At 41.5% G+C, this 18238-nt stretch overlaps 1 protein-coding gene across 5 annotated transcripts in view; it reads left to right on the forward strand.

The window, feature by feature from the left end:
- The window catches only part of CCDC7 (coiled-coil domain containing 7), a 143166-nt gene that overhangs the window by 7259 nt on the left and 117669 nt on the right, over positions 1 to 18238 (forward strand). For 3 of the 5 annotated variants that reach the window (XM_083405869.1, XM_083405873.1, XM_083405872.1), the window contains exons 4-15: positions 1051 to 1140; positions 2528 to 2617; positions 3704 to 3724; positions 3836 to 3868; positions 5427 to 5587; positions 6072 to 6136; positions 7978 to 8049; positions 9122 to 9197; positions 9653 to 9683; positions 10214 to 10303; positions 12523 to 12626; positions 14628 to 14709. In XM_083405869.1, coding sequence (XP_083261995.1) covers positions 1051 to 1140; positions 2528 to 2617; positions 3704 to 3724; positions 3836 to 3868; positions 5427 to 5587; positions 6072 to 6136; positions 7978 to 8049; positions 9122 to 9197; positions 9653 to 9683; positions 10214 to 10303; positions 12523 to 12626; positions 14628 to 14709 — 915 coding nt within the window. The remainder of the gene's footprint in view (positions 1 to 1050; positions 1141 to 2527; positions 2618 to 3703; positions 3725 to 3835; positions 3869 to 5426; positions 5588 to 6071; positions 6137 to 7977; positions 8050 to 9121; positions 9198 to 9652; positions 9684 to 10213; positions 10304 to 12522; positions 12627 to 14627; positions 14710 to 18238) is intronic. The other 2 variants (XM_083405870.1, XM_083405871.1) reach the window with 2 other exon arrangements.

Consider the following 18238-nt stretch of genomic DNA (forward strand, 5'->3'; position numbering starts at 1 on the left):
GCTGGCGCAAATGGGTTTCCAGGCACTGCCATTCATCTGACTGGTAGTGCTTGAAAATCCCTGCTCTCGGTGCTTGTGCATCTCTTTGCAAGCAGATTACTGGTGCTTGCAGAGAGCTGTGTACTATCAGCTCATAACTGAATCACAGAATCACAGAATTGTAGAGTTGGAAGGTGCACCAAGGGTCATCTAGTCAAAACCTCTGCACTACAGGAATCTCAACTTGATCATACATGATAGATAGCCATCTAGAGTCCACCACTTATTGCGGGAATCTGTTCCACTGTCAAACAGCTCTTACTGTCAGAAAGTTCTTCCTGATGTTTAGTCAGAAGCTTCTTTCTTGTGACTTGAATCCATTGGTTTGGGTCCTAGCCTCTGGAGTAGGAGAAAACAAACTTGCTCCACCCTCCATTTGACAGTCCTTTAGCTATTTGAAGATGGCTATCAATTTTTCAAAATATTTCCCCATGATCCAACTGTTTGTCGGTGTGGACAGAGAACCCTGAGGAGTGCTTTGAATCTTCCCCCCATCAGCTGACAGGGCTTCAAAGCACTGCATTGGGCTCCCTGGCAGCAGTGGCAATCAGCTCCTTGGTGATTCCTGCAGGGAGCCCTGCACAGTGCTTTGAAGCCCAGACAATCAACTGATTGAGGCTTCAAAGCACTTTGTGGGGTGCCTGATGATACTGTGATGTCAGATGATTGGAAGGTGGGCAGTCCTGCCTATCTATCATACTTGGGCTAGGGGGATAGGAAGGTGATAATTGGTTCTGGCTGCTGGATCTAGTTCCCACCACTGTTGTAAAGTGTTAGCAAATGATGTTAAATCCCAAGAAGTATACAACTATTTTTCATGTTCCAAACTAACTTATGACAAAGTATTATTCAGCAACTATTCCACTTGCCTGAAACATAAACATTTGTACAATATACCACTGTCTTTATCATCAGGTAAAACAATGACTTTTGGCACCAGGCATCTAGTATAATACAAGTAGGGGGTATGACTAGTGAGAGATGATAAAAATCATTTGGCACTTTCTGCAGATTGTACAGACAATGGAAGGTGTGTATGCAAATGAAGAAATGAAAGAAGAAGAGGTAGCGGCGGCGGCAGCAGGGGAACCTACAGTACCTGTATGTTTATTGAATAATTTCACATATTCTTTGAATAGGTTTCATGTATGCTAGTTGTGTATACAGTACTGTATTGATACACAGTCTTACAATAGTATATAAATATAATAGTTGTTACAAATAGTTGCTGAAGGATGGATAACTGTTGACTTCCAATTATGCCGTGGTACTTTTTTGTCCTAAACCAAGGATGGGAAATGACATGTCTGAGAGCAAGATGTGTTCCTCCAAGCCTCTCTTCAGCCTTCACTATTCTTCCCAGGTCATGCCTCCTTCCTCTGTGTCATCCTCTTTGGGGGTTGGCTGGAATTTGTCCTTGAACTTTGACAATTCATCTTGCTTATTAGGATGGTGGATAGAAACCTATGACTGCAGGTAGAAACTTCTGAGTTCTGTGTGAGTGTAGCTTACTGAACAAAAGCAAGTCAGATTTGTTTGCATCTAGCCCCACCCACTTTAGTCACTTGTTCTGCAAACCACTGGCCTGTGAACCCCACTCCCATTCTAAACGATGCAATGGTGTTAAATATTTGAACAGCACTTTGTTCAAAAAGTAGATGTTACACAATTTCCCACAATATTTCTCCCCAAATACTAGATTCAGGAAAGGGCAACCAAAATGTTCACGATGCTAGAACATTTCCCCTATGAGTAAAGATTACAAAATTTAGGGGCTTTCTAATTTAGGAAAAAAGACATGTAAAAGTTTATATGATATTGATCCCTCTCTAGTACTAGTATCTGATGCTAAAATCCAGTGTCATCTGATGAAGCTCAATATTAGAAGATTCAGGACAGAGAAAAAGAAGTACCATATTTCTTTTTAATTCAGTACGTGATGGCCATGATGGCCAGACCTGCAGCCAGCACCCACCTCTTACCCTTAATGTTGCAGGTCTGGCCATCATGGCCATCACTTAATGAATTCTGTAGATTGATTATCAGATTTGGGAAGAAATACTGTAAGGTTGCAGTGGTGGCAGAGAATAACTATTTATGCTGCCCTATAATAGGCTCAATAATGCATTTTATTAGCTTTTCAGTGAATGCCACTTCATTTTCTTAACTTGCTTTGTTTGTTTATACCAGGGAGCTCAATTAGCTTTGCTTAGTATAAGGGACACGGGTGGCGCTGTGGGTTAAACCAGAGAGCCTAGGGCTTGCCAATCAGAAGGTTGGCGGTTTGAATCCCCGCGATGGGATGATCTCCTGTTGCTCGGACCCTGCTCCTGCCAACCTAGCAGTTCGAAAGTACATCAAAGTGCAAGTAGATAAATAGGTACTGCTCTGGCGGGAAGGTAAACGGTGTATTTTAACCAAATAAAGATTACATTTTAAAGAAATTAAAGTCAGAAAACACTGTAGAAATGTTTTCCCCCTTTGCTAGAAGGAAGAACATGAAGATATGACTACTTTCCTGATATGTTGTTCACAACTCAGTAACCAGTTAGATTGTGCACTTCGTGAAGAAAAACAAGTATGTACTATGAAATATGAACAATAAATATAAATTTATTTTGCTGTTGGATTTGCTTTCTCTCTGTACTGGGTAGGTTTTTGTTTTATTCTAACACAATATTTAGCCTGTTCTCTTACCAAGTGCATCTGGAACTCAGCACATTTCCCAATACTATGTGTGTAATTTGACTCTTCCCTGACAATGTGAACACAGTGCTATTGTGGTAAACAGAAAGAGAGTCTCTCTCTTAAGGTGAACTCACTGTTGATCCTAGTACATACCATTCACAAGCAGGAATCGGTTACATATGTATGATGAAATCCCTGGTTGATGCCATATCCGGTGCAGATGAGACAACACACAGCCATTAATCAGCATTAACCAGCAAGAATATTCTGTTGTGAATAAGACAAATACCCTCTTTTTCATTTAAGCATGACCCTTATGGCAAGGACAGAATAAGCTTATTAAAACAGAGTAGCCAGCTAATCTTGTAATAGGAACATAAGCTGATATGACTGAGGATGATGCATTAAAATTTATCATCACTTGTTATTTTGTTATTGTCAGCTCTGTTCCATCCCCTGGTCCCAGCAATTCTCAAAACCCAAGGTGGTCTCAGAGTGCCCCAGATAGGGAACTTACACAAAAGAGTTCAATTGCCCCCTTTCATTATAGTACTGCACTTAAGTTCTCATTTGATCTTGAAGTCATCACAGAATCAGTGGTGTACCTAGGGGTTGGCTAGATTGGTCACTGCCAAGGGCACAGGCCATGAGATGTGTGTGCAAAATGGCAGCTCTCCACTCTGCCTCAAAGTGGCTAGGAGCCCACTGGCCCACTTTTGTGCTCCCTGGACCACTCCTCCACTGCTCTGTGTGGTCAACATTTCCTTGCCAAGGACACAACGGACAGGGAGGGAGGCACCGATACAGCTCCTTGTAAAGGGGGCAAGGGAGCCTAGGTACACCTCTACACAGAATGAAATGCATGTATGAAAAGGGTAGTTATTTACTGTGAAAACCTTGTGTTATATGTACAAAGATAATTTTTTGGTGTTAAATTGTAACAGAAACACCTAGTGATTTTAATTTTCTTTCTTAGATATTAGACTCATTGCTTCAGGTAAGAAATTCATTCATTCATTCATTTATTAATATTTCTAAAACCTGTTGTATTTTTTATAAAAAATGTAATTTGTAAATGCCTAATTTTTATTTTTTATTTTTCTTCAAGTGGTTTGAAAAGGAGGTCCGTGAGATGGAAGAGGTAAACTAACATTTGGAAAGTTGGTTGATTAGTTTTGATAGGAAATATGTGGAATATATTGTTGCAGTATAAAGCATTGTTACAGTGAAAAGCATTTCTGTATATGCATTGCTTCTGCTTATTTATGACTAACTTTACAACATCCATTTCAGTGGAGTTTGCTCCCATGTAAGTTTAAATAGCTTTGCTAATTTAGTGATTGCTATTTAGGTTGTATGCATCTCTTGAGTGTGCTCAAGAAAAATATTAGCATTGTAAATATGTTTGCTTGTTATACATATGAAAAAAACAGCACAGAAATGTTCAGCTTTTACATAAGCACTCCATGCAATGCTGGGGCTTGGGATACCTCTCCTCTATCACATTCCTGCAACCTTTGCTATGTGGTTTAATAGTCTGCTGTACAGACTACAGCAGCTGTGCATCAAGTCAAAGATAAGAACATGCAGAATAGAACGGGAGCTGTTCAATAAGGTTTCACAGGGAGCAGAGCAAGATTTGTTTGTTGCTTTAGCCTGGGTTAGGCTTCCACTGAGAAGTTTTATAGTTGATCCACCTCTTCCTGACCTGTCATCAGGACTTTGAGCTGGATCATTTGAGGAATGATGCATCCTCCTCATTAGGGCTTAGTGAATGTTGTCCTCATGAGGCCAGGCAGACCTGAGCTTCTGGTTTTGATTTTCTATAAAGAAGAGCCTCTGCTCCTGTAGTCCTGGGGTTGAACTTCATGGGTCTGAGCCCAGTCAGGGTGTAACAGTTGCTTTAACCCTGTAGCCACTTTGATTGGGTTATCTCTAAGATGGTGGTCTCAGGAGAGTTATTGTTCTCAACTGATTCAGAGGTTTTCAACCTTTTCGAGTCCATGGCTCCCTTGACCAACTACATTCTTTCTGTGGCATCCCTGTGAGGCTCAGGAGCCCACTTATGTCACCCCTTGCCTGCAGAGCTGGCAACCTCTAATCCTTTTTTGAACACTCCTTTTGGAGTGTTCCCTTAGTCTCCTCTCCCCTCTCCTTGGGAGTCCTCTGGGCAGCTGCTGTTGCCACGCCTGGTCTCTGAGCTCCTCCCCCATGCCCCAAAGAGAGGTGCCTCCTCACACTGCCCCACAGGGGCCTTGGACTTGTCTGTCCATTCCCAACAGCAAGGACTGGCAGACTGGCTGGCTGGGCTCCCTCACCCGCTTGCTGGCCAGGGGGTGCTGGTTGCCTCAGCTCTTGGCAACCAGCATCCCCTGACCAGCCCCAGAGGCACCATTTGCCTGGGGAGCTTGTAGTCAGGGCTGCTACAGTAAACAGCACACAACCCTTTGGGAAGCAGAGACATGAGAGGGCATCAGAGGAGGGAGGGAAGGAAAGAGGGACAGAGGCTAGTGTTGCCGGCAGCACTACTGACTATCATTCAAGGCACTCCAGGGTTGAAAACCACTGCTCTAACTTTATCAGTACTGGAGTCAGTACCTCTGAGGACTTGTGTAGCTCAGGTCTGGTCCCCCAGTTAACAAATAACCTAAGTTAATAGAATAATCTATTGTGCTAATATGTTGATATCTATATTTCAGATAGGCGAGGAAGAAATGATTCCAGATTGGCAAATTCCAGTAGCTGATAAAAACATATCAAATAACATTACTAAATTACGGAACCGCATCCAAAAGCTTGAAGATTTGAAAGGTCGCATTCAAGAACTGCCCAAGCTTATCCAGCTTTCTGCTCCTAAACAGTAAGAGTGCTGTGAAATAGTTAGGTTTAATAGCAATAAAATATAGATTTGTTATATGGATTATTGAAAAATATTTTATTAGACCTTTCCATTTCCTGAAGCACAATCAAGGTGTTTGCTTAACAGTCATGAAAGACTAGAAACTATCACATTATCACCATCTTTGTACCTCCTTAAAGGTCTAACTTAACAGTATGAGGGGCTGAAGAATTCTGAAAAAAACCCCAAAGTATATGTTGTTTGGTTGGCTGATTATATCTTGTTATGAGTCTGTTTCCAGAACACTAAAGATTAAGCATGAGCTGTTTCCTATGTAATTTTATAGTGGATAAATGCATATAAGAATGCATTTTTTTAATCAAATGTAACCTAATTATATAAAATTAGAAATTTTATTTTTTTGAAAAACCGACTTTCAGATTATAAAATTAGATTTAATATTTATAATATTTCACATTTTGACAAATACTTCATATTTTGACAGTGAAAAGAAAAAAGCATTAAGCCCTGTGGCTCCTGCTCCAAAAGACCCAAAACGTATTATTGAAGGTAAGGATTGTGATTTAATATGGAGACAAAGGAAGCAAAATATATGTTTTGGGTGGAGTATGAGAAATAAGTCGTGGACCATGCTGGACAGCTCATAAGGGGGCTGAAGGAAGCTAGGCTAACAATGTAGGAAATTGGGGACATGGAAAATAATATATAATTTGCCTTTTAAAAAATGGAATGTAATCTTGATTTATTTGAAATTCTCTGCTTTCTTTAAATAATTATTGTATTTATATTAATTTGTTTCCTTATTTTCATAATGATATTTGTAATTTCTTCATATGTTAGGGATGGAAGAATTTGTCAGTTTTGCTTCTCCTGGTTTTTCCACATTTCTTTAATAATTTGCATATTTGTATTTTAAAAATCTTTACAATTCCCCCCCCCCCATGATTTTTGTTTGAATTTCTCTTAATATAACACATTTTTAGCAGTTTTGAATAATGTGCACATTTTCAAGCAATTTCTCATAACATAAAGCACATTGTATTTTATTTTCATTAATATACAGTATTGCATTTTCTGAAAGTGATAAGCACTGCACATGGTGTCTGTGTGTGGGGGGTTATATCACTGTCTTATGTGCAGAGAGAAGGCATGCAACAAGGTCTCAGTCAGTTGGCTACTTAGTCTGTTGGCTTTATATGCAAACTGAATTGAATTTATCCCCCATACCTAGTATATATATGTGTGTATGTATTCTTTGTATTAAAAACAAAATTAAGCAAAGAAAACCACTTTGCTAGACTTGGAACTACAATATTTGGTTGAGGCTTGGAGTCAATGAGATTTACTAGGAGTAAGTTTCATAAATGACTACTGTCATCTAGAGGAATACTGTTAGTTGTCCCTCATGCTACAGCGACCCAGCTGGCCTTCGCTAGATATCAGGCATTTAGTGCTGTCAGGCCCATGCTCTGGAAAACATTTTGGTAGGCACCCATGGTTTTGACTTGAAAGCTTTTTATGCTGACAGACCTTTGCACCTGTTTAAACTGATTAGCCATTCGCTTTAATGATTATTTGTATTGCCTTTAATGCTGTTTTGTTTTGTTGATGTACACCACCCTGATACTATGATTTGGCGGTATACCCATCTTACAGCACCAATCCCATTTGAAACAAAACTGCAAAAACTGCATGTCGGCTGAGAAAATCAGAGACATTTCTTCCCTTTCTCCTCTTTTGGTAGCAAGAAAGAAAGGCTCCCAGAAAGGTCCTGATGGCCCTTAGTTTCTCAATGTGCACCAGAGTCATTATTTCTGGTACAGTCTCTGTATGTTGAAGGGTTACAAAATGTAGTCCTTCCTGCTTCCTGTCGCTGGAGCACTGCTGTTGCTGTCTTGGTTGGATAAATGATGTTTAAGGAGAAGGATGTATGTGTTGGGGGTTAGGGAGTTGTAGAGCTGGGTAGGCGCAAGGAAGGGGGTGAGTGCAAGGGAGTGGGGCCGGGCAACTTCTGAACCTGGAAAATAGGTGGTTATTTATTAGTTTTTTAAATAAATAAATAAATATTGACTTATTTCTAAGTCAGTTTTTCATGAGCTGATGAGAAGTAGCTTGAAATTTAAAAAGGAACATTATAACTACCCATTTCTTCTTTATTTTGTTCCCAAATCATAGCCTATTTGGGAACACTGTTTCAGAGAAAGGTCAGTTGGCACCATCATTTCATTGATTTGTTTTAGGGTTTAAACATAGCCAGCATGGATAAGAAGGAAAAGCTTTCTATTTTACAAGTTTATTTATTTATTTCACATTTGCTATTGAATCACTATATATACATTTGAAGAACTGCTACAATAGTTTAAACTGAGTAATAAAATGTTTTGTTTCAGAACTTGCTATGAAACATGCAACTGAGGATGTAATGAATATGGTACAAGTTTTCCAGGATGATACAGGCCAACGTAAGTTCTTTAGAATTTGAAATGGCAGTGGCTGAAATCTCAGGGCATGATCTGGTCAACATTAACCACTTTAATATCCCAGTGGAGGAGTAGAGAATCAGAACCATTGGGGGTGGGAAATTAGAACCAGGAAAAGCCAGTCTGGGGCTGGAACAAATGGTGGGAAGAACCAGAATGAAAAGTGTATGAAGCGACCCCTTTTCTTTAATGTTTTGTGGCTCCCCTTTTGTGAGTCTCCCTTTTTCTGTTACTTCCTTTCTCTACTCCTTTCTGCTACCTGCTTCTAGATGCCACCATTTCCTCTGCCCAGGGGTGCCAACTTGAATAAAATATTGGGGAAGGGGGCAAGTCTTGCGCTGCATGATCAATCACATGATGCAGGACACCATTTGAATGGCAATGCCCATTAACTGGGGGGGGGGGTCCTCTCAAATATTTTACAGGGGGCTGAAGACCCCTCAGCCCCTAGGAGTTGGCTCCTATACCTCTGCTACTGGTGAAGACTGCCATTTCATGCACCCCGCAGAGATCCACTGGCCCTACTCATCCCTACATTTGCATGGTCAATATGTTTATACTCTTACTCACATGACAATGAGCCTGCATATTCTGCCCTGAGTCGATGTTGGATTCATCTATAAGAGATGCCTGTGATCCTCCAGTTAGCAATAATAGTTGAGTGAAGGCTAGGATAGATCCTTGGTGGAGAGAGGCAGTGATGGTGGAAGCTTGACTCTGTTTCCACCAGACCTATTTGTGAGTAATTGAACAGGAGTGGCTGATTTTATAAGCCCCCCTTTTCAATTACTAACAATATCACCAGAGTAGGATGTGAAGAATCCTTGCCTGTATGGGTCATGGCACTGGAAGACCTAAAGTTTCTGTTGAATTCTACATTTATATGTGTATGTTTAGATTGCATTAAATAATAGAACAAATCTATGTCCTGCATAATAAATATTTAAATTGTATTATTAACTGGTGCTGGTCACGTTGGATACCCATTTCTGGGGCAAACTAAAGGCTATAAACTTAATTAAGTAACTAAAATTTTGTTTTTGTTGTTGTTCAGAAACAATGGAATCGATGAATAATCGCATGCTAGAAATAATGAAAGTGTTTGAAAGACAGACAAACAAGTTACACAGGTACATAATCTATTTGATATGTTACATAGAAAAACTGTACAGTGTTAATGCATTACAGGAGTACAGGCAAAAACCAGGTTCCCAGAACTTTGAGCTTTTAGCCAAGATGTGCCACAAATTCCAGGTGCATATGCCACTTGTAATCCATGCCCAGGTTGGACAATGATATTATAGCTTGTAGAAACTTATATTTCCAGTTAATTATATTTTGGCACTTTTGTAAGGAAATCATCTTCAGTTCCTAGAGAACTATGGTTATCTGTGGATTGTTAAATAAACCTTAATGTAAACACTGCATATAATGAAATCTCACACTGTGCCAAATTTAGAGGGTGCTTATGTCCCTTATCTATATGGGGTTGTGACATATATGATATGAGCAGGGTCTTTCCTGCCAGATGTTACTGCAGTTTTATAAAGTACAAACTAAGAAACATATATTTCATACTTTTCAGAGTTTCAAATGAACAGGATGTGCTGGAAGGTGTGAGTATAATACTTAAAAAACTGTATGAGTGTTCACAGCAGTTACTGGATGCAAAACACTATAATATAGAAAATAATAGAGCAAGTATTTGTATTTTTAATGTAATAAATGAGATGAATTTTAAATACCTAAAAAGAAAACAGGAGAATTGCACCAAATTTCAGATAAGTATCTTCAATCCACTGAATTTTAATATCTGACAAAATTTCGGAAATATATCCAGAAATATTGAAGTTAGCAGATGGAAAAGAGAGGTAGAAATGAATGTCATCAGCATGCTGATGATGCCTCACCCCAAACCCCAAGATTACTTAGATCAGCGTCTAATGGGGGACGAGACATTCCCTATCAGAAGACCTCCACAAGAGTAAGCTGTTTGTGGGACATTATGCTGTATCAATGTTAAAAATGGCTTCACCATTCTTTTTAATTTCTTAATTTTCATTCTTTTAATTTCTGAATCTCAATTTTTAAACATTTCTTCAAATATGTTAAAACTATTTCCCCTCAAAATGTTTATTCTACCTAGAAATTACAGAAGATTCAACAAGAATTTCGAAAGCTTGCAGAAGAGAAGGAGATAATGGAGGATGAACTTCAAAAGATGAAAGGTTCAGAGGTAATTATTTTTCCAAAACTTCTACTTAGAAATTGCAGAGGATTCAACAAAAATTTGAAAGCTTATGGAAGAAAAAGAGATAATGAAGGACAGTGGCGTAGCGTGGGGGGTGCAGGGGGGGCCAGCCGCACCGGGCGCAACATCTGGGGGGGGGGGCGCGCTCGCACTCGCAGCTCTCTGCCCCTACCTGGCTCGCTCACTCTCTCTCACTGCAGTGCTGGCTGTGTGAATCCGATCTGAGCCGCCGGGTCGCCGCCCACTGTGGAGGGGAGGGTGCCAGGCGTGTGGTGCGGTGCGGAGAGAGAGCGAGGGACTATCTGGGAGAGGGACAGTGCAGCGGGGGGGGGGCAAATTACTTGGCTTGCCCCAGGTTAGGGGGCGCAAATTACTTGCCTTGCCCCGGGTGCTGACAACCCACGCTACGCCACTGATGAAGGATGAACTTAAAGATGAATGCTTCACAGGTATGATTATATTTTACAGAAGCTGCAATCCTAAACAAACTTATTGGGGAGGAAACCCATTGAACACAGGCTTAATTCCAAGTGAACCTACATAGAATACATGCATAGAATACATCGCTATCCAAACATTTGTTTATCTGAATATAAATAATTATTCACAAACTTCACTACATGCACAGCTGATTCAGATATCCAAACAGCTGTGAAGGGGCATATTACAATATTGTTCTATTATTATCCCAAAGGGGGGGGGGGAGGTTTCTACACCAACCAGAAGGACAGGGTTTTTTCTGTTGCTTAAATGTTACAGTGCAAATGGGCCTCTCGTTGGAATGTCTAGCTTGGGCGGATAGAGATAAAGAACAAGGATTTACAGTGGTGCCCCGCAAGACGAATGCCTCGCAAGACGGAAAACCTGCTAGACGAAAGGGTTTTCCGTTTTGGAGGTGCTTCGCAGGACGAATTTGCTATGGGCTTGCTTCGCAAGACGAAAATGCCTTGCGATTCCTGGGGGTTTTTTTCCGCTCCCCACCCCCTTTTTCTAAGGCACTAAGCTGCTAATAGCCTTTTAGCAGCTAATCCGCTAATCCCTTAAGCCTTTAATAGCCGCTAATAGCCGCTAAACCGCTAATAGCGCTAATCCGCTAATCTGCTAATGGGCTTGCTTCGCAAGACGAAAAAACTGCTAGACGAAGAGACTCACGGAACGGATTCTTTTCGTCTTGCGAGGCACCACTGTATTGTAATACCAGGATGAGGGAGGTTGCAGGAAGGAGGGAGGGGAGACCAAGACCTTACATGGTAATAGGAACTTACTATAAATTTCGATTTCCCAGAAATCAGGTGGCTTACAAGAGATCAGGTGGTATTGTATTCTGCAAATCTATAAAAAAGGGGGGGGGCACACCCTGACTCCGTGTGCAGGTTGCGTACTTATCGCCGTGTACCTTTGTTCTGCATATATGCACTTCAAATAAAATCCTGTTAATAACCTGCAAGGACGTTTTGCCGCTTTGTGTGAATCTGTGCTCCGGGGACCCAATAGCAGATGTGGTTGGTCCTTCAGCTGGAGTTTGTTCACTTACTTACTTGTTTGTGATTTGCTGATCAATGGGAACCGTTTTGGGGCAGAAACCAAAATGGGGTTGAAACCATTTTGAGGCAGGAACGGGGAAGATTGGACATTTCAGAAAGCAGGGTTTTTCCTTTGTCTCTCTTTTGCTGATTGGCCACAGCCATTTTAGGAAGAAATGGTAGAAGAGGGAAGAAAGCTCGCGGATTGGAAATGTTGCTGTTAGCAATAATGGAAATTGCCCAATGAACAATTTCCTGGGAACGTCCGGAAAGTGGGACTTGCGTGTAGATGGGTTCTTGCCAGACATTATACAACAGGAAAAAAGGATGAGAAGGGGAAAAGGAAAATGAGCAAATTCAGGAACTGACTTTTATATTGCATTATGTTCTTATTTATTGTAATATTGCTTAATGGATACAAATACAGTACAACAGATATTATAGATGCAGTTGTTTTTCCATCCCTATATATGATGTTTTGTTGCTTTGTATCCTTATGGTGTCTGTTTTAAGAGTGAAAATGTAACCAAGGGGAAGAGTGGAACTATTCTTCCTCTGTCAAAGGTCTCTGGAAGTTCTGTGCTGTTTCCTGCCCATTGCATCTTCAAATGTGCAACTGTGCAAGGAAAAAGTAATATTTTTCCTATGTAACCTCTTTGGTGTTTTCTCACATACGTCTAGCAGCAAGAAAAAGGAGTGCAAGATACAAGGAAAAAAATGTTATCAAAACTGGAAAAAGAAAAAGCAAAAGTTGAAGAAAAACCACCTCAAGTAATTGTAGAAAAGTAAGAAAAGTAATTAATAACCTAGATTGCAATCTAAACTCCCTTTCTTGGTTTGTTTGTGGGGTGGAAGTGTCCTCCACCTAGCCCTGACAATCTTCACTGGTTCCACCCACAGAGTGATGCTAGCATCATTTTGCTCACACAAAACGCCCCATTTGTTTTGCCAAGTGAGCAGGAAACTAGAAGTGCCTCTATTGGTATCCCCACCAGTTGCAGCCTGCCGAAAGCCTCACTGAGAAATTTACTTCTGGCTTCAACTAGATTTGCTTCTAAAAAATTGACTTAAATTACCATTAGGAAGTGATATTCACCAAATGCAAGATAACTACCGGTAACTCTGCAACCCCATGCATGACTATTAAGAAATAAGTTCTGTTGGGTTTACTTGGGTAGGATGCTTTGTCTTGATGCTGTGTGTTTATGATATTGGCAGTTTTTCCTTACTTAATTTCACAGCAACTTTATGATCCACTTGGTCTTCCTCCTGAACTGATTTGGTTGGATGGGTATTAGAGGCATTTACAGTGGTTCCAACAGCATTAGGTGATCATCTCTTGCCCCCCTGGCAGTCATGCAATGGGGTGCTGCATGGTACCATTTTGTTCTCACAGCTGTTTAACAGTAGCATAAAGCCATTGGAAGTGATAATTGGGTTATTTGGGGTGACATGTCATCAGTTGCACTTCTCTGTAACAGTTGAATTCAGTGAGGCTGTTGACTGGTGCCTGGACTTTGTGGTGGGCTTGATGAGGGCCAGTACATGGACTCTGAACTCTGGTAAGACTGGCAGTTCCCAAGTCTGAATAATTGGTCAATTGTCTGCTTTAAACAGGGTTGTGCTCATCCTGAAGGAGCAGTCTGGGATGATTCCAAATTTCTCTCTTTCACTAGGGGCCCAAGTGACGTCACTGATTAGGAGTGCCTTTTACTAACTTTGGCTGATAGGACAGTTGCAACAATTTCTGGACTGGGATAGCTTTACTACTACTGCTGGCCATGCACTGGTAAAATCCAGATTACTTTGCAGCAGTTCTATACAGAGCTGCCCATGAGGTTTAGTCAGAAGCTGCAGCTATTGCAAATTGCAGTGGCTTGACTGTTCATTGTCTTAGAGGCAGTGGTTGGCCCAATGTTACCCAGTACGCTGCATGGCTGAGAAGAGATTTGAACCCTGGTCGTCCAGTCCATGGGTAAGCAAACAAAGGCCCAGGGGACGGATCCGCACCAATCGCCTTCTAAATCCAGCCCGTGGACGGTTGGGGAGTCAGTGTGTTTTTAAATGAGTAGAATGTGTCCTTTTATTTAAAATGCAACTCTGGGTTATTTGTGGGGCCTGCCTGGTGTTTTTACGTGAGTAGAATGTGTGCTTTTATTTAAAATGCATCTCTGGGTCATTTGTGGGGCATAGGAATTCATTAATCCCCCCCCCCCAATATAGTCTGCCCCCCCACAAGGTCTGAGGGACAGTGGACCGGTCCCCTGCTGAAAAAGTTTGCTGACCCCTGCCTAGTCCAACACTCTAACCAGTACACCACACTGGCTCTCAGTGTGATTAACTACCAAGCTAAGTTAAAGCCGTTGCTATTAGTGTACAAAGATCATACAAGTTTGGATAAAGATACCTAAAAGATTGGGTATATATAATAAGTGAGACAATTCAGTCACTGAGCTCTATGGGAGGGGGCCTTCTTTGGATGCCATCTCATCAGGAGTCTGTTCAGACAGACACTGTTTCTATTGTCTATTGCTTTTACATATGGATTTATTTTTAATTTTTTTAATCTATGGAGTTGTTTTTATTGTTGATGTTTCTGATATGAAATTGGTTCAAGATACTTTATGTGAAGTAATTCATAAATTGAATCAAATAAATAAATGTTTGTGAACATTCTGCACCATTATTCTAGTTTCACCAATTTATGACACCTATGCAGGAACAATAAAATGTATTTTGAGTGCCTTATTGACTTCACAGTTTGCCCTATATGTTCTTAATTACAGACCAGCAAGACCAACTCCTATTCCTTTAAAGCACAAAGAAGCTGAAAACCAAAAAATGAAAGAAGACTTAGCTAAAGCTCAGGTAATATGTATTCTGGTTCCCTGCAAATGTCTTGTTCTAATTTTGTTAAAAAATAAACTTTAACCCAAAAAGGGTTGATAAAACCACCAACATATCACAGAACATATCTGTGGACTATGATTCGATAGTGGGTTTCTTTTGACTGTGGATTTATGCAGCAGTGGCCGCTGCCTACAAAACCTGGTGGGGCTGCTAGGAGGTCACAAGGGTGTTGCCAACTTGTTTTGGTTTTCTACATATCCTCCTCCTTTCAGGGGTATCCGGTATAGGGGATGAAAGGGACTTCAGGCACCTAAATATTGGGTAAGGCCCCCCAATATTGAAGGGGCTGCCATCCCCTGCCACCCCAGGCGATTGCCAGAGTGCCGGGCAGAGGCAGGAGGCTTGGAGGGCGATTTTCACCCTCTACATCCTCTGCTGTGATTGGCAGAATGGCCTAGCAGGCACCTGCATATCCCACAGGCATGGCCCAATGGATGTGTGTTTGCGTCAGTGTTACATGTGTGACATCATGCACGCACAACAACTCCCCCAATGTTGGGCCCAGTTTGGCATGCTTGCCTCCTTTGCAAAGATGCTGCAGACATCTAAGCACTGCAGTTTTACAAACAGTTAGCTCCTAACTCAGAGGTCGTCAAACTAAGGCGCGTGGGCCGGATATGGACCGTGAACCTTGTGGACCCTTCCACCCGCTCAGTCAGTCCCTGCGCTAAACAGGCGCAGCGCAGAGGCCTCGCTGCGCAGAGGCTGACTTCTGCAACGTGGCACGGCTTCTGATTGGCTGCAGGAAGCTCCTGCAGCCAATCAAAAGCCGCAAATGACTCTGGGCGGGCAGCGACGCTGGCACGGCTTCTGGTCACTGCCCCTTCCTTCCTGCTGTGGCAGCCGAGCAGGAGGAAGCGGCGGTGGCACGGAGGCTGCCCAGGCCAGCAGCATCTGGGTGCCACCCCTTCCTTCCCGCTGAGGAGGCAAAACAGGAAGAAGCGGTGATGTCGCGGAGGCATCTGGGCACTGCCCCTTCCTTCCTGTTAAGGTGGCCAAGTGGGAGGAAGCAGCCCCGCAAGAAGGAAGCGGCAGTGGCATGGAGGCTGCCTTCACTGCCCAGGCCAGTGGCATGGGCTCTGTGCCCCACTGCGAGAGAGGATGCCGATGCTGCCAGAGACGTGGCAGCGTTGGTGGCTGCGGCGTGAGTGGCATAGGCGGAGGGGGGGCTTTTAGGAGGGGGGTGCTTTCGGGAGGTGGTGGGTCCTGTCCCTCACAAGGTCTGAGGGACAGTGGACCGGCCCCCTCCTGAAAAAGTTTGCTGACCCTTGTCCTAACTAAATTGAAAAGTGATTTAAAAGGGGTTCCTGCTGTTACATTTGCTTCTCTACTAGGACAAAAGTTATGTGCTACCCCACGCTGGTTCTCTTCCTTATCCTCTTTTTCAAAGAAGCAGTTGACACTCAAAATATTTCAGTTTTATTACTTAGTATCTAAGTGTCTTACCGTGCTTCAGGAGGGTCATTGCAGTCACAAGTTCTAATGTCAGTTTATGGTAGAATAATTGTACTTGACTCTGAAGTAAGCCCCACTGAATTCCATGAGGATTGCTCCAGGCTCTAATTCAGCCCAAAAGAAGCAACTTAGTTCTGCTCCAGAACTGGCAGGGAAGCAGTAATGTGATGGGAAGCAGACAAACCAAGAGAAGGCAGCAAACAGAGTGAAAGGCTTATGGGGCTAATGTAATGATAATATAATAGTACTCCAAGGTACAAGAGAAAATACACAGGGAATAAAGGATCACATTGGAGGGTTTAAAAAGCGGAGGTACCAAGCAAAGAAGCTACTCACGGTTCACAAACTTGTTGAAGGAGGAAACGAAATCATGACTACCACAGTTCAGAGAAGCAGAGGGGAAGGGTATAAATAAGGCAACTCACTCACACATGATCCACTCTCAGAAAAAGTAAAAGCTTCTCAGAAAAATAAACTGATCTGATAATCAAAGGCACAATCACCCAAACCGTAAGGGAGGGGAATGAAGTGGAAGGGGAAGAGAGGAAAAATGTGTGAGGAGGAAAAGTAAAATTAAAGGCTGACAGGGGAGAAACAAATTCCAAACACATTCCAACTCACACAAAACTTACCCAGGGCAGCAAGGAACAAATGAGTGTGGGCAAGGGGAGAGAAAATACACAATCGTACAAGAAGTGAGGCTAAATGTGATCAAGGAGAAAAACAATCCCCTGGATGGGAAGCAGGAAATCGACAGCACTATATAATATGAAGCAAACTACTTCCTCAACTCTGCAATCCCTGCTGGTGGGTGATAGATGGCAGTATCGACGTATCTGATGAATTTACCGGGTATATCCAGAGAGAAAGTAATCACTGTAACATTAAGGGAATCCAGTCAGAGCCTAAAGCAGTTCCAGGCCAGGTTTTACCAAACAAATAAAAATAAATGTCCAGAAGCTGATGTTACACTTCAGGCAAGGAAGATGTATCCAAATTTGCTTTTATTTTCTTGCAGAACTATCCCTACAGTTTATGAAAGGACTAAAACAGGATTCAGTAGCTATTGTACTTCTCAGTTGCCCCAGCAGTTCATGCCTCTCTTTCCCCAGAGTTCTACTCTTATTATTTTTTACTTAAGGGAGTAGTAACATACTAATATAAATTTTCATAAGATTAAGGCAGATCCAGGTGATTCACACCTAAGCACCATTTCCACCATCAAGTTGATGGATTCGCCAGATCAAAAAATAATTGCATGTTCCAGCACTCCCACCCTTCCCTTTCATTATTATTAATTGTCCTATTTAGTCCATTAACTTTAGTAAGTTTGGAAAATATGAAACCTCCCCGTCCAAAAAACAAATTGATGTAACTAAAAAAAGGAAAAAAGCAACTATTGTACAAAAAGAGATGTATCCCCTGGTGGTCACTTGCACAAATAACCAGTTCAGTTGTGTGGGGCGGGGGATTACAAAATAAAATAAAATAAAATAAAATAAAATAAAATAAAATAAAATAAAATAAAATAAATAAAATAAAATAAAATAAAATAAAATAAAATAAAATAAAATAAAATAAAATAAAATAAAATAAAATAAAATAAAATAAAATAAAATAAGCAAGCAAGCAAGCACCTGATCAGTGAAGACAAACATAGTCCTAGGGCCTAGTTAATGCTGTGTGGCTTTCAAGGAAACAGCTCTGAGCATTCTAGGACTGCACTTTAAGGCAACCCTTCCTCATCCTATACAGAAGCTTGAGTTGTGCCCCAGCAGTTGCCAACAAAGGTCCGTATAGTTTAAGCCATGGTTTTCCCAGTAGTGATGTATGGAAGTGAGAGCTGGACCATAAAGAAGGCTGATTGCCAAAGAATTGATGCTTTTGAATTATGGTGCTGGAGGAGACTCTTGAGAGTCCCATGGACTGCAAGAAGATCAAACCAATCCATTCTTAAGGAAATCAGCCCTGAGTGCTTACTGGAAGGACAGATCGTGAAGTTGAGGCTCCAATACTTTGGCCACCTCGTGAG

Source organism: Podarcis tiliguerta (assembly GCF_965153285.1).
Source record: "Podarcis tiliguerta genome assembly, chromosome: 12".
Taxonomy (NCBI): Eukaryota; Metazoa; Chordata; class Lepidosauria; order Squamata; family Lacertidae; genus Podarcis; species Podarcis tiliguerta.